Source organism: Monopterus albus, unplaced genomic scaffold, assembly GCF_001952655.1.
Source record: "Monopterus albus unplaced genomic scaffold, M_albus_1.0 scaffold234.1, whole genome shotgun sequence".
Classification (NCBI taxonomy): Eukaryota; Metazoa; Chordata; class Actinopteri; order Synbranchiformes; family Synbranchidae; genus Monopterus; species Monopterus albus.
Window position 1 is genome coordinate 109,415 of NW_018128114.1, and position 23,293 is coordinate 132,707.

General features: G+C 39.7%; 2 protein-coding genes across 3 annotated transcripts in view; both read left to right on the top strand.

Annotated features, from left to right (window-relative positions):
- LOC109971736 (collagen alpha-3(VI) chain-like) overlaps positions 1 to 2,825 on the top strand; it is a 49,241-nt gene extending 46,416 nt beyond the window's left edge. For both annotated transcript variants that reach the window (XM_020620173.1, XM_020620174.1), the window contains 2 exons: positions 1,603 to 2,214; positions 2,440 to 2,825. In XM_020620173.1, coding sequence (XP_020475829.1) covers positions 1,603 to 2,214; positions 2,440 to 2,801 — 974 coding nt within the window. In that variant the 3' untranslated portion in view covers positions 2,802 to 2,825. The remainder of the gene's footprint in view (positions 1 to 1,602; positions 2,215 to 2,439) is intronic.
- Positions 2,826 to 2,958: 133 nt separating this feature from the next.
- Positions 2,959 to 22,292, top strand: LOC109971731 (collagen alpha-3(VI) chain-like). Its single transcript, XM_020620167.1, has 38 exons — positions 2,959 to 3,053; positions 3,339 to 3,935; positions 4,917 to 5,525; positions 5,653 to 5,987; positions 6,705 to 6,783; positions 6,920 to 7,065; positions 7,157 to 7,249; positions 7,482 to 7,520; positions 7,738 to 7,809; positions 7,914 to 7,940; positions 8,043 to 8,087; positions 9,119 to 9,172; positions 9,265 to 9,327; positions 9,803 to 9,868; positions 9,981 to 10,034; positions 10,128 to 10,163; positions 10,282 to 10,344; positions 10,593 to 10,655; positions 10,767 to 10,829; positions 11,135 to 11,197; positions 11,808 to 11,858; positions 11,946 to 11,981; positions 12,122 to 12,184; positions 12,526 to 12,588; positions 12,882 to 12,914; positions 13,030 to 13,066; positions 13,177 to 13,188; positions 13,283 to 13,767; positions 13,882 to 13,984; positions 14,275 to 14,976; positions 15,128 to 15,230; positions 15,311 to 15,369; positions 16,019 to 16,279; positions 17,024 to 17,098; positions 17,822 to 18,007; positions 18,570 to 18,629; positions 19,536 to 19,721; positions 20,978 to 22,292. The coding sequence occupies exons 1-38, from the start codon at positions 2,975 to 2,977 to the stop codon at positions 21,016 to 21,018; spliced, it is 5,202 nt and encodes a 1,733-aa protein (XP_020475823.1). The 5' UTR covers positions 2,959 to 2,974; the 3' UTR covers positions 21,019 to 22,292.
- Positions 22,293 to 23,293: the final 1,001 nt, after the last annotated feature.

The window sequence follows — 23,293 nt, forward strand, 5'->3', positions numbered from 1 at the left end:
AGGACACCAATTAGACCATATTAAAATATATATCACTAATTCAAAGTTCAAACTGTTTATTTTGTCATATGCACAGTTAGGAAACGTGTTTCCCTGTACAATGAAATTCTTACTTTGCTGTCCACATAAATCACATAAAATATAAAAGAAATATAAAACAGATAAATAAATTACACAAAATCTAAGGCACTTTAAGCAGCGCAGATGCCGCAATATAGTAAAAAAATATATATATACAAGAATATAACAAAATGTATGCTGCATGGGAGCAGCATGTGTAGCAGAGTTGTTGTGCAGTTATGCATGTAACACAAAATCTAGGACACTTTATGCATCAAGAAATGCTGCAATGCAGTAAAAGAATTTAATAGAGAATGTATGCTGCATGGGAGCAGCATGTGTAGCAGTCAACATTGTGCAATTATGCATGTGCAAATAGTGTGGTTACTGATGTCATACTTTACTGTGGGTTTAAGCTTGAGTATTTGAAGAAAACCAACACAACAACATGTCAAAAGTATATGCAGAAAGGTTTTAGGTCAAGATTTGAATCAGACCAAATTACCTCGGTTACAGTTTGTATTTTGCTCAGTTTGAATTTCAGTCAAATGAACCAGCATTAATCAGGTTAGTGATATTTTGAATGATGAACAACCTATGTACTTGAAAAACACGTAAATATAAATTTTAAGGGCATGCTTTTTAAACAATTTTTGCATTTTCACGAGTATTGTCATAAAATGTTAATGCAATTATAGCACAAATCAGCTACAGCACTTGTAGCACAACAGCTGGTGCATCTATTGAAACGCATACACTGAACAAAATTATAAATGCAACACTTTTGTGTTTGCCCCCATTTTTCATTAGCTGAACTTAAAGATCTACAACTTTTTCTATGTACAGAAAAGGCCTATTTCTCTCAAATATTGTTCACAAATGCACAAATATGTGTTAGTGAGTACACTTCTCTTTTGCCGAGATAATTCATCCACCTCACAGGTGTGGCATATCAAGATGCTGATTAGACAACATGATTATTGCACAGGTCTGCTTTAGGCTGGCCACAATAAAAGGCCACTGTAAAATGTGCAGTTTTACTGCCTGCTTTGTCCAGAACCTGCTATACTTGCTCTACCTTTTCTGTCCAGTACCTGCTATGCCTCTGTCCCCTCTCTCCTCCGAGTAACCTGACTTCCTTTGTATACTAAACAAACTCCTTTTGTGTTCCAATCCCGATGTGTCTGCATATTGGGTCCATCAGTTGCCTGCCCCCATGACAAATATTCATTTTTCTCAAAAGACTAAAACTAAATCAAATTCGGGTGTCAAAATTGACACTGCTAGTTGCAACCCAACACTGAGATCACAGCAGCAGTAGTTTGCACTAACTGAAGCAATTTATGCACTTAAGCCTCTAAAACACTTCCAAATATATTTTGGGTGAAGAACAAATGCTAAGTTTTTCTCCACTTTATCAAGGAAGGAGTCCAACAGTTATTTAATAAGTTATACATTAGTGTAATGACCTTTGACCTTTTGGTAAATATTTTGATTATTTCTCCAGCAGACCTTTTATTGTTTTTTCTCCTTCTCTTTTAGCTGAGTCGCGGGGCCCCCGGAAGGATATTGTTTTCCTTGTTGATGGATCTGATGGCGTTGGACGGGAATTTCCTATCATCAAGGAGTTTATCCGCAGGGCCGTGGAGAATCTCAACGTGGGCGAGAATAAGATCCGAATAGGCGTTGTCCAGTATGGTGACTCTCCTCAGGCTGACATGTATCTGAACTCATATACAACTAAACAAGGTGTTCTCAATGCTGTTGGGGAAATAAGACAGCGAGGAGGAAGACATCGTAACCTGGGTCAGGCTTTGCAGTTTGTCAGTCAGGATGTTCTGACAGCAGCACGTGGTAGCAGGAAGCAAGAGGGTGTACCACAGTTTGTAATTGCCGTCTCCAGTGGACCTTCTTCGGATGACATAAGGCATGCAGCATCTTCCCTCAAGCAATCTGGAGTGCTTCCTTTTAGCATTGGGACCAGGGACGTTAACCCTGCAGAGCTCCATGTGGTGTCATACGTTCCTAAGTTTGCGTTCACTGTAGATGACCTCCCTGGCCTGTACATAGTACAAAATAAGTTGCTCACAGCTCTCACTGAACTGTCAGATGATGATATTGCCAGGATGCATCCGGAATTCCCAACATATGATGGTAATTTTATTTTGTTAATGCAAGAATGATTTAAAGCCTAAACACATTCTCACATATGTCAATTTCTTTACTACAGAATGGGTTGAAATCAAGTTTGAAATTATACATGTGACTTACTCTTTACATGATATTTTACTCTCACAGTCATAGTGCATGTCCTCTGTATTAAGAATACTAAACTTTGCATTCATTCCTTGCTCCTGTGCTTTCTTTCTTTTTGAGCAGTAACCAGACCAACCACAGAAGGAGAAAAGAGGGATGTTGTGTTTTTAATTGATGGCACAACAGCAACACGTAGCGAGTTCCCTTCCATCCGTGACATGATAAGAAGAGTTGTGAATAAGCTGGATGTAGGAATGGATAAGGTCAGAATTTCAGTGGTACAGTACAGTGATGACCCAAAGTTAGAATTTCTTCTGAACGAATTCTCCACCAAGCAAGAGGTACAACAGGCTGTGGGAAAACTTCGAAGCAAAGGTGGAAACCATCTAAACACAGGTCAAGCTCTTGAGTGGGTCTCTAGAAACATCTACCAGAGGTCGGCAGGAAGTCGCATTGAGGAAGGGGTACCTCAGTTCCTTTTCTAGTCACAGGTGGCAAGTCTACAGATGATGTATCCACTGCAGCTGATCAACTTAAGAGGAACCAGGTTGCACTTCTTACTATTGGGTCAAGGAATGCAGACCCTGATGAACTGAGACGGATTTCCCTGAAACCCGAACTTGCATATATAGTTGAGAGTTTCCAGAGGCTTCCAGGCATGGAGTCACAGCTCCTTGATTCAATCAAAACAATATCTACTGCTGATATCATCAGTGCTCATGTTCATCCCACAGTGGGTAATAAATACTCTCTCATATTCTCTCATACTATCATAAGTTGTACGTGCTGAAGTTGATTAGTGATTTAATGTTTTCAAAATTTGCTTTTTAGCATTGTTTTTGATTTCTCATATAAGTGGGGTGGGGGAGCCTCATGATGCACTGGTAATGCAGTTACTGTCCACCTCTTTAAAACTCTGGAGCTTTATGTTAAAATGGTGGAATTTAGAAAAATGCACCAGTCTTTGGCTAATATACTGTACTTTCAAATAAAGCATGTCTCCCTTTGTCTTTGTTTTGTAGGTTTTGAGGAAACCCTAAATCTTGGAAAAAAGGACATTATTTTTCTTGTTGATGGCTCAGACAATACAGGACCTTCTGGCATTGCTCATATCCGTGACTTCATCCTCAGCATTGTACAACGGCTCGACGTGCAGCCTGATCAAGTGCGTGTGGCTGTTGTCCAATATGCAGACAGGTTTAAAACAGACTTCTCACTCAAGTCACACAATAACAAGGCAGCTGTTATCTCTGCTATCAAAAGGCTTCGTCAGATGGGTGGCCGGTCATCACATCTGGCTGACGCCATTAACTATGTTACAGAGAATGAGTTAAAGCCCTCTGCTGGTGCTCGTCCAACTGAGGCCTCCCAGCATCTTGTGGTTCTCACAGGTGGACGTTCAGCCCAAGATGTTTCCATCTATGGCCCTTTGCTTAAGGGCTCCGGGGTAAACTGTATTGGTATTGGAACTAGTGGTGCTGACATGAGGCAGCTAGCCCTAATTGCCACCACCCCAGATGATGTCCTTCAGGTTCCTACATTCCCTGGCCTGCCATTAGTCCAAGAGATGACTATTGCAAGGTTGAGTGGGAGAATTGTGGTACCAACCCAAGAGCCTAGTAAGTTTTGCACAAATTTACAGATAAGATAAGGCAAGGATGGTTGCAACATTGTTTGCACTCTGCTCTGAGACTATTTACACTAGACAAGCACAGTTTCAATTTACTAAACTCATATCTGTTGGCTTATTGCCCACACGATTAAATCATAAATACTATATGTCTACACATAATAATAATAAACTCATAATTTGCATTTTGAAAATCAGAAGTCACATGCTGCAACCTACCCCATACTAAAGGGACAGATGCAACATCCACTTAGGATGATTACCAGTTATATTTGTCTAGATATTTTTACAAGCAATGTAGTATGTCTATAAAACTCGTAGTTAATTTGTTTTGTTTTGTGTGTACAAACTAACTGGCCTACCCTATGGGCAGATGTTGCTGAGCAATCAATTTTACCACGTTTTAATTTTAGATAGGTCTTTAATTAATAATGCTGACGACACAGAAAACACACCATTCTTATTTGTTTCTTTATTACATAAGGTTAATCAACATGTAATATTTTATGGTTATTGTTGTTACATCAGTTTTATAAGCATGTTGCTGCCCCCACCAGCCACCATAAAGCTACACAAGCTGACCACAGTAACCATGATACATGCTAGCTATGTCATTTAAAAGTCAACAAAACAACAATTAAAATGAAATTGCAGGAAAGTATAACAAGAAATCCAATCATAAAAAAACATATGTTCATACCCCCAAAACACCTCTTTGATGATAAAAGCTTCCAACTAGCTGCTGTTTTCATGTTAGGGAAGTGGGATAAAGGGTTTGATGGTTCTTATGCTTTTCTCATTGAAAAAAAACACTGTTGCAACTGTCCCCACCTTACCCTACTCAGATAACACATGCTTTAGCTTAAACCAGTAATATAGTCCATGGGTCATTTTAACTTGGTTCATTCTCATGTTCTCATCCTTTTTTTACTTTGTCCTCTTCACTATCTTATCTTCCTTCTCATGGCAGTAGAGACACTTCAACCTAAAAAAGCTGACATAGTGTTTTTGGTGGATGACTCCATTAACGTGGGCCAAGATGACTTTAAAAAAGTGATGGAATTTATCACAAATCTGATTGACCTGTTCTTCAATGAGAAAGACAACCTGCGGATTGGCCTGGCACATTATGCTGCAGATGTGACTGATGCCTTCTATCTTAACACACACAAAAACAAGCAAGACATTATAGATGCCATAGACAAAGTACAGTACAAAGGTGGACGTAAAATCAATACTGGGGCAGCCATTCAACACATTCAAGATATTCACTTCACCAAAGAAAAAGGCAGTAGGATTGATGAGGGCACGCCACAGATTCTAATGGTTGTCACTGGAGGACGGTCAGCTGATGACAGCAAAACAGCAGCTCTTGGTCTGAAGAACAAAGGAGTGAGAGTCTTTGCTATAGGAGTGGGCGACACTGGGGATGAATTAGAAAACCTAGCAAGTGAAGCAACAACTGTGGCTCGTGCGAGTACCTTTCAAGGACTTTCAGAGCTCAATGAGCAAATCCTGGAGACCTTGGATGATGAAGTGAAGGGGAGGCTGTGTCTTACTGTGGAAGAAGCTCCTAAATGTAAGAGATATAGTATTATTTTTTCTTGCTAATGTATTTTGATTTGTAACTTAAAATTCAAAGTTTCAGTTTCCAGATGTTTTCTATAGTTCATAAAAAATGTATAAATAAAACCTCTCTTTTACAGCCTGCAGTATAGAGGTGCTGGTGGGCTTTGATGTTTCTGCCCAGAACATCTTCAGTGCTCAGACCAACCTCCAGAGGAAGATGGGTGCCATTCTGCAGAGAATTTCCAAAATGGCAGCTATCAGTTGCTCATCTGGGCAGATTCCCTCTGTGCAAGTGGGCATGCTGGCCATGGACTCTGCCTCTAACGCTGCCCATCTGGACTTCACAGACCACATCAATGAACTCTTTGATACCTTCAGAGCCCTGCAAAATCGTGGCCCTTTTGTTCTCAATGGCAAGACCATCTCAGCTTACATCGATAGGTTCAAAGCCAGACAGGACAATGTTGTCAAGGTTGGTTACTCAATCAGTTTAAAGTAGGGGTGCACTAGGCCGATCCTAAGAATCAGTATCAGGGCTGATCCAGGCATACGGCCATCTATGGAGCCCCTCCGGTGACACTGGAGAGAAAAAAATAAAATCTCAATAAGTTGTGGCCATGCCTTAGTAAGTCATGGCCAAAACATAGTATCTCGTGGCCAAGCATTATTCTGTCTCATTCCCACACATTGGTAAGTTGTGGAGTCGTGGCCACAACTTACTGTAGTTGTTTTTTTCCTCTCCAATGTCACCGGCACTTATGCATTTGTTACTTGCATGGAAGTAAAATTTTGAGCATATTAATGGGAGTGTATTTGTGTTACTGTAAATCACCAACATCAACAGAGCAATGTGTCCTCAGTTTTTTCTTTAGGTGTCTGTTGTAAAAGAGATGTTGATCTCAGTGAGATTTCCTGAGCATAGCGGATCAAGTCATGCCAGTTTAAGGAGTTGTATTTTCCAGTTAGTCTTTTATTCATATCACATCAGTTTAGTAGTCTATATGCCGATGTGTCTGATATATAAATGTAATCAGCATTTAGGTAAATGTGCATAGAATCTGACTTGGTACAGGCAGATTGGGATCAAAGCCAACAAAAAAAATTTAATCGAGCAACCCTAGTTTAAAATTTAAATAAAATATTGAAAATGTGAGAAATTCTAAAACTGAATTGTGTTTTTCTCATGAAGATTGTTATTCATCTGACTGATGGTATTGATGCCCCATATGCTGAAATGAAAAAGCGAATTGAAGGGCTCCGACTGTCAGGTAAAACAATGATACAGTATAAACTGCCTTTGCTGACCAATTATACTTAAAGCTATATGAAATTATAAGTATCATATTCACAAGTTGTAGCAGAGGATTAAATTATTCCTGATTCCTGATTGAATGTTCAAAGCAGGAGTGAACAGTTTCATCCTGGTCGGGCTGGAGCGGGTGCCCAAATTTGAGGAGGCTTCGCTATTGGAATTTGGTCGTGGCTTTAGATACACCAGACCCTTACGTATCAATATCATGGACCTGGACTATGAGCTTGTGGAAGAACTGGTGAGTACTAATTAATCCAATCTAAAACTTAAGTGTTTCTTTAACTTTGTTCGCTTAATTTCCAAATATTTCTTCTTCTTTTGCTGCATAGGACAATATTGCAGAAAGAGAGTGCTGTGCAGTGCCATGCAAATGTACTGGCACCAGAGGAGACCGAGGAGCAGTTGGACTTCCAGGGTTTAAGGTATCCAGTGTATATATTTATATATATAAAAATTCCCCACTTGCCCCCCACTTTGGAGCGGTCTTATTCCTTCCTCCAAGCTTGGGTCCTCTACCTGAGGCCTGGGAGCTTGAGGGTCCTGCGCAGTATCTTAGCTGTTCCTAGGACTGCACTCTTCTGGACAGAGATCTCTGATGTTGTTCCTGGGATCTGTTGGGGCCACTCTCCCAGTTTGGGGGTCCCTGGCGCCCAGTGTTCCTATTACCATATATCTGGAGATGAGGGTGGACCTGTAAGTTTGAATGCCTTACTTACATACATGTATATGGTCACATTTAAAATTGTTTTCATAAGAGACTTTTATCTTTAAACTATAATTTAACCATATTTTGTTCCACAAGAAGTGACCACTTCCACTGTTTTTAGATTCACAGCTCTTTATGTTCCTTTGTATTCATTCTTCCTGTATTTTGTCAGCGTATTTTATTGCCTTTATTCTTTAATGACAGGGAGAGAGAGGTCCTCCTGGTGTGAATGGAACTCAGGGTTTCCAGGGATGCCCAGGACAGAGAGGTTTCAAGGTAAAAGCTTTGACACTAACTTTAACACTTGTTATTGCTAATTAATTAAATAATTAACTTATTTATTTATTTATTTATTTTCACATTTTTTTTCTTTTTTTCAGGGTTCTCGTGGGTACTCAGGAGAAAAGGTGAGTGGTTTTCCTTTTTTTGTTAAGTCTTCACTGTTAGATAAAGTGATCAGAAAAACAGCAGATGTGCTGATTACCCAACCAATTGTCACCATATTACAGGGTGATGTTGGAGAAATTGGCCTTGATGGCATTAATGGAGAAGAGGTAAGTGTATATTATGTCAGATTTTGTCATATGTCCATTTTTATATATGTAACACACAGTGCTCAAAGTGTGTGCGTGTGTGTGTGTGTGTGTGTGTGGGGGGGGGGGGGGAAAGGGCCAGTATTCCCCCTAAATTAATCGGTTTAAAATTTAAATAAAATGTACTATATGACCTAAGAATGTTAACTATAATCAGAATAGATTGATTGTGGTCATTTAATTCATTCTGCACAGTCTGAACACAGCCTACTGTCCATCAGTTCTGTGTGCTGCTGAGCTGAGGGGGGCTCATGTGTGCAATATGGTATTAACTGCTCCTTCAGGGCACATATGTTGCCTTCATTCAAAGTAAAAGAGACCAGTCACAGACTTTTCAGTAAACTGCAAAGACTTTAATCCATCACAGAAGTGAACCTTAAAACAGTGACTCTGGTGCCCTGGGAGGACACATAAAGGATAAGAAAAGACAAGAAAGGGGGAGGGGGGTATCAAACTTTTAGTGTTTTAGTTTTAATGTGTAAGTAGTTTGTTCTATGATACAACAAAACTGATTATGATTATTGATCATTTTGGAACATCCAAACATGAATATTTGTTGCCTCTGGGGGAAGCTCAGGTCTCTTTTTGTGGAGGTAACCCCCCCAGTTCCCATACTGTAGCTGGCAAAAAGCTCCTAAACTGTTGGTCCTGACTGCGGCTTCATGTCACCGCTCCCTGCTGCTGTCGTCGGGTCCTGTCCGCGGTCCAGAAGATGCAGTTAGTTTTAAACAAGCGCATGGAGAGGGCAGAAAAGCGTAATGGCAGCTTGAGAGAAGTGCCAGTGCACAAGAAAAAGTCTTGGTGTGCCAAAGAGTAAAATGTACCAGTACTGTATACCGTTTCCTACCAGCCCACTTCGAGCACCGATAACACATACAGAATCATGTATGATTGCTACATGCCTTTAGATGTATGGCCATTGAGTTCTACCACTGTGTTCATGTGGCAGAGCTGCAATGTGCTTTGATTTTACATCTGCTACATGTTTTCAGGGCAAAAGTGGAGTGAGTGGGCCCCCAGGAGACAGAGGAAACCCTGGCAGAAGAGTGAGCGACTGGATTTTTTTTTTCAACCATATATTTTTAGCTGATATAGTTGGTGCTAATAAATGCTGACCAGACATATTCATTGTTTTTAGGGTCCCAAAGGTGTCAAAGGACAAGCTGGAGACAGAGGAGAAATTGGTATCAGAGGAGACCCTGTAAGTATTATGGAAACTGGCTGCAGTGCCATTTGCTGTTCAAATTAATAGTTACCTGTAAACTGACATTGTGGTACATATTGATACCTCACCTGATCCTTTATTATAGAGTAATACTATATCTATTACTTGTAGAGTCTTTGTATATTTGTGTGTATGCATAAACAGTACATGACAGTGTGAAAGTCAAAGTAGTACAGTAAGTTATTATAATAATCTGTCTGTCCCAGTCCATCTTAGAATGACTCATCAGGTTGCATTAAGTCCTTAAGCTAGGCTCTCAACAGTGGCTAGTGGTACAGCTGGAGTCTTTCAACATTTAGTATGACTGTACACATCCCTCCCTAAGCCTGCCATTGCTCTCCCAGGATGTCTGTATAAATAAGAATGTGTTCTTGTTCTGTTTTCCTGGACAAATTTTGCTTTAGAATATTCAACTGTAGCTGAAATTGAAAAACTAATGTCTGTCTAATAGGGTACAAGTGGAAATGATAATAACCAAGCAGGACCTAAAGGAGACCCTGGTGATGCCGGGCCAGCGGTAATATCCCCCAGACATCTGCCCACACATTTTCAACAGAAGTTATAGCAGTTTAACAATACATGCTTTTTTAATTTTATGGGTTGTTTTATTATTTTTACTGAAATTATAGGGAGAGCCTGGTGAGGATGGAAATAAGGGAGGCCCCGGTGAACCTGGAAGAGGGGTAAGCAGTTTTGCCATGTATTTATTGTCTTTGCAAAATATTTTTTTGCACTGTTTTGTTTACCAACATTTATTTGTACTCCTGCATCATTAGGGAGCTGATGGCAGAAGAGGCGCACCTGGACAGGCTGTAGGTTTTTGTTTGTTTGTTTTTTTGTTTTGTTTTTTGGTGAAGATACATTGTTTGATAATTTTAGTAACTCTAACAGACAGTTTCTGTAACATATGTTGTTTCCATCTCATTAAAGGGAATTCCTGGAAAGCCAGGAGCTGATGGTGTACCGGGAGAGCCTGGTGTTGGAGGGTCTAGAGTAAGTCTGTGATTCTTTACATAGTATCTGGCAGACTATTTAGTCTGTAAATACACATGTGCCAACCTGTACCACTCTAAATTGTTAATGTCTTTGGCTGCATTATATACAGTATATAATATAATAAATAGTTCTGACTGGGCCATGACTGGAATATTTATATATTTAGAAATATGTGTTCATTCTTTAGGCATGTACATCTATGTGCAATATGCACAGTAAGCGATGTCTGATTTGTCTTTCTTAAGGGTCCACCTGGACCGATTGGGGCCCCAGGACCCAGAGGAGAAGATGGAAACCCTGGACCAAGGGTGAGTTTAACATGTTACATTAATCAATAAAATCTTGTAAGAAAAATGTATAATAACCATTTCTATAAAATAATAAACTTAACTCTGATGTTCTGATATTTTATACTCTAGGGTCGTGGAGGTGCCCCAGGTCCTGCTGGAGAAACGGGTAGAAGAGGAGCTCTTGGTCGCAAGGTACTGAGTGGAACATATGTTGATGTGGCTTATTTGATTTGTAAACCCACTGGCCTAAACCTAGCTCTCCCACATTACTGGACACACACGTGTAGTCAATTTCAGCAAATATGAAAGCACTATTAAGAAAAATATCAATGCCCTGCTTGTATAACACATATGAGCTTAATTAAATTTCTAGTAACTAACCTGGCCGCTTAAATAAATATTTCACTTTTCATTTGAAGTTGTGACGTTCTCTTTGAAACTTTGAGAGCTTCTGTCTCTGTCTCATCTGCTATCTGGTTATTTCTGTGCCTTTGTAGGGAGAGCCAGGAGAACCAGGGCCTAAGGGTGTTGTTGGACCACTTGGCCCCCGTGGAGAGCCTGTAAGAATGAAACCATATCATCTTTGCATGCACCATAATATAAAACTGGTGAAAAATGTATGATACACAATAAGAACTGTAAATCAGACATACTTAGGTTAACCCTATTGCTTTAGCAACCAAAGGTCCTTATAATACAGTGGCTAATTATTACACAGTTGTTTAGTTTTTCTTTGTGAAAGAGAAAAAAAGACGGAAAATATTAAGATTAGCTTTCTACTGACCTAAAAAGCATTCTCTCTCCATTGCTGTCATAATTGATGTTACTGTGGCTTATAGCCTATATTTGAGAACATTTTGTGTTTTAATCAGTGAATTGGAACTTCTCTTGAGGATGTTTTTTATTCCATGTGTCCTATCTCGAATGAGTACCATAACACATGTAGTATTACCTAACAGTGCAACGCTTGTGCTGGAATTAAGGGGAGCGAGAGGGTGTTAATCCAGTTTCATGTTAACTACAATAATGTATGCCATTGAATTGCCAAATGTTAACATGCGAGTGTGATGATTCGCTGTGGCGACCCCTAAACGGGAAAAGCCAAAAGTGATTTCTATATACATGATATTGGAATATTGGTCAAACATTTGTCTACTTGTTTTCCTTTAGGGTGAAGATGGTAGAGATGGGTTTGGTGTTCCAGGGCTCAATGGAAGAAAGGCAAGTGAATTCTGACATGTACCCTGTACATACAGTCCGACAATGATGACACTAATAACATTTCAGTGTATGCATTTCCCTCTATAGGGTGATGAAGGTTTCCCAGGATTCCCAGGACCAAAGGTAATGGAAAAACACTGGCTCTCAAAGTGAAACTTCAACAGAGGATGGGAAATATAGTGTTGTGTCGTAAACCCTGGCCACTGGGCCTGGCATTTGATGTTATTCATTCATTTTCATTCTCTATACTTTAATCAATATAGGGAGCAGCTGGTGATGCTGGAGCCAAGGGGGGACCTGGTCCCAGAGGAAATCGTGGACAGAGGGTCGGTTTTCATACCTGAGTTGGATTTGATTAATATGAGCATATGTTCTAAGGGCAATGGCACATATGTGTTTTATTATTTAGTACTATCCTCAATGCTCAGCTTGTCCAACTGAACACACATTTGGCATGATACATGATACACTAATGGAATGGTTTAGAAGTTTGGGTCCAAATATATTTAGTCAAACTAAAGTATGCATTATGTGCATTGAGGAAGTTGTGTTACTGTTGTCATTTTTCAGTCTATGAGGAGTGTGAACTTTTACAATAAAGCTCTTTCTGAACGTTTGACAGGTTAGTGACTTTAAAGTGATTTTTTTTCTTTAATCCTTTTTCCAGGGTGTGTCTGGTGCCAACGGTACACCTGGACAGAAGGGAGAAGTTGGATATCCTGGGCCATATGTAAGTAGCTTAAAATTCAACACTGCTTATGAGCTGTGTAAATTCCATATGGATGACATGGCCCCACTGCAGTAGAATATGTACGCTTGTGGCCTGATCAAGCGTGCATCTTCTCATGGATTCAAAACTTATGACATCATATATACTGTACTTTTCAATGAAATAATGTTACTTTCCTAACACAATTTAATAAAAATATTGGAGTTATGTCAGCAATACAAGGAATGACATGTTTTTATTACTGGGTGTTTGTTCAGAGATGAGCTGTTAACAGAACCATTTTTGCTCAATAGGGACAGAAAGGGCCAAGAGGACCAGGTGTTGTGGTATGTGTACAAGTATTTGTATGAAATTTTATTAAATAAACAAAACAAAACAAAACTCATTTGTGGTGTCAGCATCTTTAAACATTTGTTTCCAAATGATTCATTGTCCTTTCAGCAATGTGACCTGGTCAAGAAGATCAGAGAAAACTGTCGTGAGTATAATTATCCATAATATCATTGCATGATATTGAAGAGTAAGGATGTTCATGTGTTGTGTTTTACACCACGGTCTGATCACATTTTATGTCCTTTTCTCTGCCAGCTTGCTGTTTTGGTAAGTTCAAAAGGCAGTTATCATTAGATAGTAACTTCAGGTACTGTATCCACTACTACACAGACCATACAATCCATTCTGTGTATATTATTAGGTCAGCAGGAGTGCCCTCTCTACCCCACTGAGCTGGCCTTTGCCATGGATGCCTCTCAGACTGCAGGCTTCAACAACATGCGTGACACAGTCATGCAGCTAGTCAGAGACATCACCATTGCTGAGAGCAACTGTCCAAGAGGAGCTCGTGTTGCTTTAACCATGTACAACACTGATGTGATCACTGCAGTCCGGTTCGCTGATGCACAAAAGAAACGTACTCTGCTGCAGATCATTGAGGGACTGCAAGCCCCGCAAACAAGGAAGCCACGCAGTTTGAGTACAGCCATGAGCTTTGTGGCACAGAATACCTTTAAGAGGGTGCGCAGTGGCTTCCTCATGAGGAAGGTGGCCATCTTCTTTGTTGGTGGGGATGCAGGACCGGCACAGGCAATTACTAATGCAGCTCTCCGCCTCCATGATGCTGGAATCGCCACTCTGCTCTTGGTCAACCGTGAGGACAGAGCACTTAGCAGAGCACTGCAGGTTGGACAAAACAGACAATTCAGATATCTCAGATTTGAACTTTACAGTAGATCAATTTATGAGGCACATTTATTTTCAATAAAAAAAAAAAATGTTTTTCTTTTTGTACACCAGTTCAACACCACAACACTTGGACAGGTAATTGTCCTTCCCAGCCCTGGGAGTGCACAGTACAATTCAGTCATCGCAAAGATTATGAAATGCCATGTCTGCCTAGGTAAGAGCTGTTTTTGATTCTGTAAATATCATTTTTGTTTTGATTGTCTTGGACCGATTTTTATCCAGATTTGTTGTCTGACAAGCAGAATTTCCTCTGTGCCCGTTTTCTGTTCAGAAAATTCTGAAAACTTTCGGGGATTTTCGTATTTTTCATTATTTTTTATCCTATTTAAACATTTTAGGAATGAAAACAGTTTTGTATTTTGGGTAAAAATAAGAATAATAACCATAATCATAACCTTGTACAGAAAAGTCCCAGGGCTATGAGTGTTTGCTTTCCTTTTTCAGACATCTGCGATCCAGACCAAATGTGTGACTATGTGCCCCCATCGACCAGCCGAGGCAGGAGGTCTCCTACAACGGATGTGGACATCGACATGGCTTTCATCTTGGAGAGCTCAGAGTCTACCTACCCCACTGTCTTTACAGAGATTAAACACTACATAGCGCACATAGTAGAACACCTACAAGTTTCTTCGAATCCCACATCATCCATTCATCATGCCAGAGTGTCTGTGATCCAGCAAGCACCTTATGAGTTCCTCCATAACAAAACAGGCTCTCCCATCCATGTGGATATCGGCTTGACTGAGCAACATTCAGCTCAGGATATTGTCAAATTCCTGCTAGAGAAGACACCACAATTAGAGGGTGGCCGGGCGCTGGCAGCTGCTATAGAGTCCACAGTGGAGCAGGTGTTTGAGAAGGCACCTCACCAACGTGACAGGAAGGTACTGATGCTCTTTGTGACAGGAAGTGTGGAAGCAGAAGAACAGCAGTTGGTGCACATTGCCACTGAGGTCAAGTGCAGTGGCTATTTCCTGGTCATCCTGGGTGTGGGTGAGAAGTTGACTGCTGGAGATGCTCGTGTCTTGTCACGCATGGCTAGTGAGCCCTCAGATGTCTTCTTCAAGAGGCTGAACAGCATCTCACAATTTTATGACAAATACATCCAGACCTTCGGCCAGCTGCTGCCAAAGTATATCAGCAGTAAGTTTACGACAGATATCAGCATCAGGCACTCAATTTTAATACCTTCTGGTCCACTTTCATAGCTATGATTTTATCTAACACCATTAATCATCTAAATCCCTCTGACATCCCTGTGAGACATTGTGTTCTTTGTTGCTTATCTTTTCAGTTGAAAATGCTTTCTACATGTCCCCTGAAGTCTCCAAAAACTGCAAGTGGTTCCAGAGAGATGATCCACTAAAAAACCCCTTCACGTCATCACAGCAACAGGAGTAAGTTTTGTGTCATTGTTCACTATTAATTTGTCAGAAATACTAATGGTTTAATTCATTATATATTGGAACATTTATAGGAAACATCAGAAGCATCATGAGACTCACCAAGCAGTTGTTCATCAGAGAAAGCACAAAGGTAAGACTGTGGATGCAGTGAAATACACTTCTATAGGCTTCGGCAGTTTAAATCGCAAGAAAGAGTCATAGCACTGTTTGCAGTTTCCTGGTTTTCTGCATTAATTAGTCATGAAATACTTCAGCAAAGTTGCAAATATCCACAACCACAATATTTCTGTGTGGTGACACTGTTTGAGTGTTTTTATAAGTCGCAGTCATTCTATACCACACCTCATTTCTCGTTTCATTGACTTGACTCCAGATTTGCTAGCACTTGACTCCAGCTGACATTTAGTAACACTAGTAGCCTAGTGTTACTATTACTTTTTCCATCATCACTTTGTATGTTTAATGGGTGTGTTCAATAAAGACATGAAAGATCATGACTGTTTGTATTTTATCATCTTAGAACTATTGTGTTGGTGATATTTGTGACTTAAGTGAAAATCAGATCACATTTCATGACCAATTTATGCAGAAAACCTGAAAATTGCAAACAGTGCCAGTATTTTTTCTTGCAACAGTATGCATACTGCAGCTACCCCTTAAAACTGACTGCCCATAAATCAACAGTCATTATCATTGTTCACACACTTCTCAGATGTCACACATGAAAGAAGTACCTTTGTTCTAAATTATGCCTTACACCTCTCTGTCTGACCCCTCAGATGAAGATGAGCTACACGTCTCTAACGTCACCTCCAACAGCTTGAAATTGCATTGGAGAAGCCCAGATCCCAAGCTCTTTGTCTACTTTGAGGTCGTAGTGACACGGTTGCACGACCATGCCCTGATGCTGAAGACCAACGTGTCAGGCACTGAGCTTTCTGTAGACAATTTAGAAAGTGCTCAAACATATCATGCTGTGGTCAACGCCCACACAGCAGAGGGGCAAATCATCTCCACCCGCAAAGGCATCATCACTACCAGTAAGTGCCTACACTACAATGTTGTAAGCTTCCTTTGTATCCAACAAAATGACATTATTTGGATAAATGCTGTATATTTATTTCAAAAAGCAATACATAACATTTTTTTTGCCACATAATACAAAAAATATCAATAATACCAAATATGTAGAAAAGTGAATTTGTAGTGCCTTCATTAGTCGCACCAAGTAACATGATTTGAGAGTTTTCAGACTTACTTTGCAGCTTTGTTTAAGAACAAAAACTATGAGTGGGAATAAGAGGTCACATTGTTCTCTCCTCCATCTTTATCTCTGTCTTTTCAAAATATGTAATGGCGATGTGGTCCAGTATCACTTCAGCACTTTTTATTCTTTAGAAATATGACATTGCATTTAGCCAAATCATATAGAATGGATTCATTCATATGTGAATTAAGCTGCCCAAAGTTTATATTTGGCCTCTAGGTTCTGACCTTATCACTCCTGGCAAACTTTGGAAGAAAATGGGCCCTGACAATATTAGATTTTAGACCTTTTTTTGAGATGTCTACATGGGTGCTTTTGAGTAGATTAACTGCTAGTGTAATCCTTTTTTACTCCTTTAATGTGTACAATTTTTTGTGTAATTTGTTATTTGTAAATAAACTACGGCTAAGCAAAATTAAAAATATTAAACAGTCAGGTAGTTTTCTTGCCTGAATTAGCTCACAGACTTTACTGCACTATTGTGGCTGCTCCATGAGCACTTGTTTCAATTTGACAGAAGCAGCAGAGCATCACCCAGCCAGCCCAGGGACCATTACTGTAAACACCACACCACTGGACAAACCAGAAACTGGTGAGTAATTGTGCATGCAGATGTATATGATGTTCTCTAAAGAGTTTTTTCCTGCTCTGCTCAGTTAGTTATGATTATTTAAGAACAGCAATGACATTGTCTTCATTAAAAAAAAGGTCAGTGATATATGGTATTTTGATACCCCACTGTGAACAAGAACATTTTTCTAGCACTCTGTAGTTTACACAGTGCTGTCCCAGAATGAATTAACAGACAATACAGGCAAGACTCAAGAGGACTTTTGTCATAATTAATATTTGAGAGGTTGATTTGTGGGAATGATTACATGCAGATATGTTGAACCACGCAGCCATGCAGATTCTACATGGCTCAAATGAACTAACACCTAACAGTAACTGCAGTCATAACTAACATTTCAATTCATCTGTGGAAACAGATGAACTATCGTTTTACTGACAGCGCTTAATTTTCATAAGTAAAAACACTTAATAATGTGATTAGCCTGGCTCTTCTATAGAGTGCAGTGCCATGTTGGATGCCATTTCTTTTCCACTGAAACACATCAGCACTAAGACTTTGACCCCATGAGATCCCTTTGAACACCTTTAAGCTTCTAATACGAATTTATCTGTTGCCAGCAGCATTTTAACAGCACACAGTAACTGCTGCAAGCCTCGTGTAACTGTACATTTAATCTTAACACAAAATCATCCTCTCTCTCTGTCTGTCTTCCATCACTGCTGTTGTTTTTGCATGTTCTAGTTAATGAATTTGCAGACCCATGTTCACTTGACTATGACCCTGGAATGCCGTGCAAAGACTATCAGGCTAAGTGGTTCTTTGACACAAAGAACGGGATCTGTACACAGTTCTGGTATGGAGGTTGTGGAGGCAATGAAAATAGGTTCGACACTGAGACCCTCTGCTTGAAAAACTGCATGAGGTCAGGTAAGCGGTAGTTTTTACCAGGCTCTCTGGGGGAATGTGCCGCCACCAGGTGTGATGGCATACTTTAATGCAGCATGTAATGAGCTTCAACCCCAGATACAAAGCCTATAACTGAACATTTGCTAATGATAGCGGCTCTATCTTGCTCTTTGTTTGGTCTGGGGAAACCAAAAGAATCCCTCTACAGTGCAGAAATTCCATTAAGTCATTCTGCAACTGTTGTTGTAAACTGCATATGTGGAAGTTAGACAGCTGCAGCAGCAGTGTGAGTGGGGGTCAGCTGATTGGCAGCTAACTGCACAGTTCACAGAAGCTAAAGGCAAGTTGCTTGTCATTTATAATGTAACTTTATATTGTCTTGCCATGTATTGAGGAGATAGTAAAATTTTCTTTAAATGATCACTGGTCACTTGAGGTTTAGATTAAAAAAGAAGCCTGCCAATGTGGATCACTTGTGATATCTATGCTGCACTAAACACCATTTTGAAAATCCTAATCAGTTTTCAGCAACTGTTAAAAGTGTGTTTTCTAAGATGACATCTGTATTTTAATGTTTTCACAGTGCCAGAGCCTGAGCCAAAAGTGCAGCAGGTTGAACAGGTGGAGACCCTCCTGGCTCCTGGTGAGATCTCAGAATAAGGGCTTAAATAACACAAATAGTTTTCTGTAGGCATTTTATGTTACTGTTTCTTTCCTTTTAACTCCCTGTTTTAATGACATACTGTACCTGACTCTGATGTGGCTGCATGTGTATGCTAAGGAAATGCTAGCCGGTATGAAAGGAAAAAAGCACATCCATGTCCTCAAAACATGATCTGAATCAGACATTTTCTGGCCACCCCTAATGTTGGACATATATCTGGATATCAAGTCACCAGTGCTTCATGTTGGATCGCTGTTACAAATTTGAGTTTCCACAAACTGTGCTCTGTTTTCAACTGCAAACCCACCCATGTCCTCCACTGCCCCTCAGATGATCTAAATGACTGAAGCCAAGCATGGAAAATGAGATTATGCTTTTGATAGCTACAGAGAAATAAATGGAAACCTTTAATTTTTTAGTTCACTGTTTGTTTGCTTGCTTGTTTGTTTGTTTGTTTGTTTGGCAGCAGTCCAAATACAGAGCAAGTTCAATTTATCAGTACCTCCTTGACACTGGAGTAAAGTGGTACAAGATACCTACAGTAATACAAAGTCTACTATAAATCAAATGCACTATAGCTTATGACTGTGGAAAAATAAAAATCTGTTGTGATAGGAATGCCTTGTACCGATTTTCATTCCACAACACAAGCAGGTAACTGGCAAATTATTGTCACCATCTCTTCATTCCAAGTTATTATGTAGATGTGTAATAATTTATTTACTGGTGACCACATCACTCGGTGATGCTCATATGTAATCTAATGTAGTGGATATACTGTACATTTAAACATGTAACCTTGCAGGAGATATGTGCCCTCTGGGTGTCATCCAGTTGCATGTGTTTTCATAGTATGATTGTTATTCTCTGTCACTTCCCTCACAGCGGCTTCTACAGCCATGGACATTTGCCAGCTTCCCAAAGAGGAAGGTACTTGTACCAAATTTGTCATCAAGTGGCACTATGATGCCCCCAGAAAGAGCTGCACACGTTTCTGGTATGGAGGCTGTGATGGAAACCAGAATCGCTTTGACACACAGGAGCAGTGTGAGAAGGCTTGTGCTAAACCAGGTACGTTATGGTATCAGTGATCAGTTATTGGCAATGCCCAGCATTGTGTTAGAATTTGGCATTTACTATCTGTCTGTGATGCAGAAAGCCTTGCATGTAAAAATGTCAACAGTGTATTCCTTTGCCATCTCTGCAAATGAGCAGTTTCAGCATTTAACAGTACACGGTATGAGGCACGGAGATAAACTGACTCAGTACGGTACTTAGACTGCTTTCTATGGAAGTGCACTGGCTTCACCAAAAGGAAAAAATGATGTTTTCTTGTAATATCCCATATTTACATGCTCAGTGACTGTCTTGGTAATTGTATTTAACTGTTTACCCCATAGGTAGTCACTGGAAGATAAAGTTATACACTGTTCCCCATTAGTCTGTTTGTGGGTTCCACACAGTGGTAGACGATAACTTAAGTACTGTACCTACAGTGGCTTCAGGAAATATTCAGATCCCTTCACTTTTTGCACACTTCATTGTTTTGTACATTTGTACACAAACTGAACTTTATTTTGCCCACCGGTCTTCACCCAATAACCCAATGGCTAAGTGGAAACATGTTTTTAGAAATTTTTATTAACGTATTAAAAACCAAAAACTGAAATCTCTCATTTCCAAAAGTATGCAGATCCTTTCCTGTGGCACTTCAAGCTGTGCCCAGATGCATCCTATTTGCTTTGATTATCCTTCCTTGTTCCTTGAATGGAGTCCACATGTGGCAAACTGAATTGACTGGACAGTTCAGAAAGGACACTAAGTGTGTATTAGATAAAAAACAACCCAAGGAACTCCTTGTAGACCTCCATGATAAAACTGATGATGTAGGTGATAATGGATTGTTACCCCTAAAACTGATCACCTACGTAGTTGAGTTAAAAATCAGTAGCTGGTTGTCTGGGCTATTTCAACAGCAGCACAACCCAGTGAAGTTGTGTGCTCACTGCAAGTTTATTAAACTCAACTGGAACATAGGACTTTGATACAACACAGTACAACATGTCCATCTCAGATTATTTCTTAGTTATGACATACAGACAGACAATTAAATAATAAGGGTCTTATAACTAAGGAGCTTGTAATTAGAGGTACATTATGAAGGCCTCTATTTTTATTCCGTGAATACATTGCACATCCAGCATTTTCTGCCAATCATGTGCCTCTTCAATTATTTTTGTTTGTTGTCTGACACCGTGGTAGTCCATGCTCAGCGGAGTACAGAGTCTAGGGGACTAACTGTGTTTTTCCTTTCCATTCATCAACAGTGCCAGTCAACCAGGGAGTCAGTGCTGCAGTAACGACATAGGATAAAAGTGACAAACATGGCCAGCTTTTACCTCTGTTTAGGGGATTCTGAGGAGAACCATCCAAAATGGCCATACTGAGAGGATGCAATACCAAAGCAATGGTGGCTGCACTGGATCCCACAAAATGGACTTTATCCCCAAAATTCTTGAAGTAGTCTTTTTCACACCAAGAAGGAAGGCAACCCAATTTGCTGCATGATTTGTTTTAACATACCGGTGCTACATAGTATGTGTGTTTTATAGCTGGAGTTGTGCATTCAGTTTTGTAAAGTCAAGTTTTCTGGAACATCATATGAATGATCACATTTTTTAGGATGCAGTTTTATAATTATACAAGAAGCATATATGAATATCTTGGACAGAGGTTAGCAATGAATCAGTACACACAGGACTGGCATTATTCAGTGCAGTAATCATTTTTATATTGTGGTTTTTTTATACACTCCACATTCACTTAGCAACATTGGCTTTTATTGATCTATATTATATACTAACTCACTCGATCCCTCCAGAATCATTCCTTCACTATTTTAAAGTCACAGAATCCACAGCAATGTTTACACATGTCTTGTGTATTTAAATGACAGTGACTAAGTGCTCAGATGCAAAACATTAATGTAATGTTAATGCACTTCTGGATCCACAGCCTCAGACACTTAAGTTCCAGCTTTGAGAAATGGAATGTACTTGTCAAGCTGTTTTTATTTTTGTTTCATTTAGTTTTACTAAAATTTGTATTTCTTCTGGGTTTAGGGGAAATAAAAATGAATTAGACTTTCTAATAAACATGAGCAACTGATTCATTTTTTTTCTTGTTTTGAACTGAGAACTATATACAAGAAAAAGTTACAAAGATTTAAAACCAACATAAGAACCTTCATCTACCTTCTGTTATATTCTCTTAAGCACACGCTGGAGCAGAAAGTGTTCTCCCCGTCTACGCATAATGACCAGTTATGTCTCTGATTCATCAGCAACTGAGATCTGCTGGAATCGTCTTGGCACAAACAGTTGAGGGTTATGATTCATTTTCTTATAAGGTCATGAAAGAAGTCACAAGAAAAATCCTACTGGTAAATGAAGCAGAGTCTAAATGAAAACTGGCCCCGGGCCTCAGGCTGGTTCACCAAAACTCATCTATCCCCAACACTGTCACTCTTTACAAAAATCATGTAGAAAACAGAGGTTAAATTAACTTTGATGATTTGCAGTATAGGCTAAATGAAATACCCCCCCCCCACACCCTGTACAATTGTATGCATAATCAATGCAACAATTTTGTCTTAACATCTGTGTTTTATGAAGCTCAAAATGTTTCAGGTATTGTTGAAATTGTCATAAATGTATAAATTCTATTATATGCTTATTATTAAGGTCATAGTTAAAGGTGGTGTTGTACTGGACTACATTATATTTAGAGGTGTTACAGGTTATGTTGATTGATAACAGCCTAGATGCAAATAGCCTATAACCTGTGATGATGTTTTGAAGCCTTTTATTGATAATAAATCAAATGTATGTATAGAGTCAGTATCTACAATGTCGAACCTTTTTTGTCAGGACTTCTGCAATTCGCTCTGGCATGCTGGGAGACCAGCTTCTGGGCCAAATCTTGTCCCATTCTTGCCTTATCAGTGCTTGGACTCCAAAGTTCAAAGTGTTTATTTTGTCATATAGTTAGGAAACGTGTTTCCATGTACAATGAAATTCTTAGTTTGCCGTCCACATTAATGCCACAAAAAACAAATGAAATATAAAGTAGATAAATAAGTAACACAAAATCTAAGGCACTTTAAGCAGCAAATGCAGCATATAATAGGGAATGTATGCTGCATGGGACCAGCATGTGCAGCAGTCAGCAGTCATTGTGCAATTAAGCATGTGCAAACTGAGAATGTAAACAGTACATGATGTATTTCCTGGTAATAAACTCCTCAGCTGTTTAGGAGTCTGATGGTAGAGGGAAAGAAAGAGTTTTTCGGTCTAGTAGTTGTGCATTTCACACTTCTGAACCTCTGGCCAGAGGGTAGGGGTATGAACAGTCCGTTCTGGGGGTGGGTGGGATCTTTGAGGATAGAGGCAGCTTTCCTATGCACCCTGGTGGTAAATGCTCTGCAGAGAGGGCAGTGGAGTCCTGGTGATCTTCTCCACAGTCTTTACCACTCTCTGCAGGCGTTTGCGGTCCATAGCAGTAGTGCTGCCATACCAGACAGTGATGCAGCTGGTCAGGATGCTCTCAATGATGCAGGTGTAGGAGTTGCAAAGGATCCTAGG

What these genes read in the sequence shown, in the direction of transcription:
- LOC109971731 (XM_020620167.1), top strand. Translation starts at nt 2,975, where the DNA reads ATGGAGTCACAGCTCCTTGATTCAATCAAAACAATATCTACTGCTGAT. An exon ending in CAAGAGGACCAGGTGTTGTG is followed by an intron (nt 12,915 to 13,029) that starts GTATGTGTACAA and finishes TTGTCCTTTCAG; the next exon opens with CAATGTGACCTGGTCAAGAA. An exon ending in CACTTAGCAGAGCACTGCAG is followed by an intron (nt 13,768 to 13,881) that starts GTTGGACAAAAC and finishes TTTGTACACCAG; the next exon opens with TTCAACACCACAACACTTGG.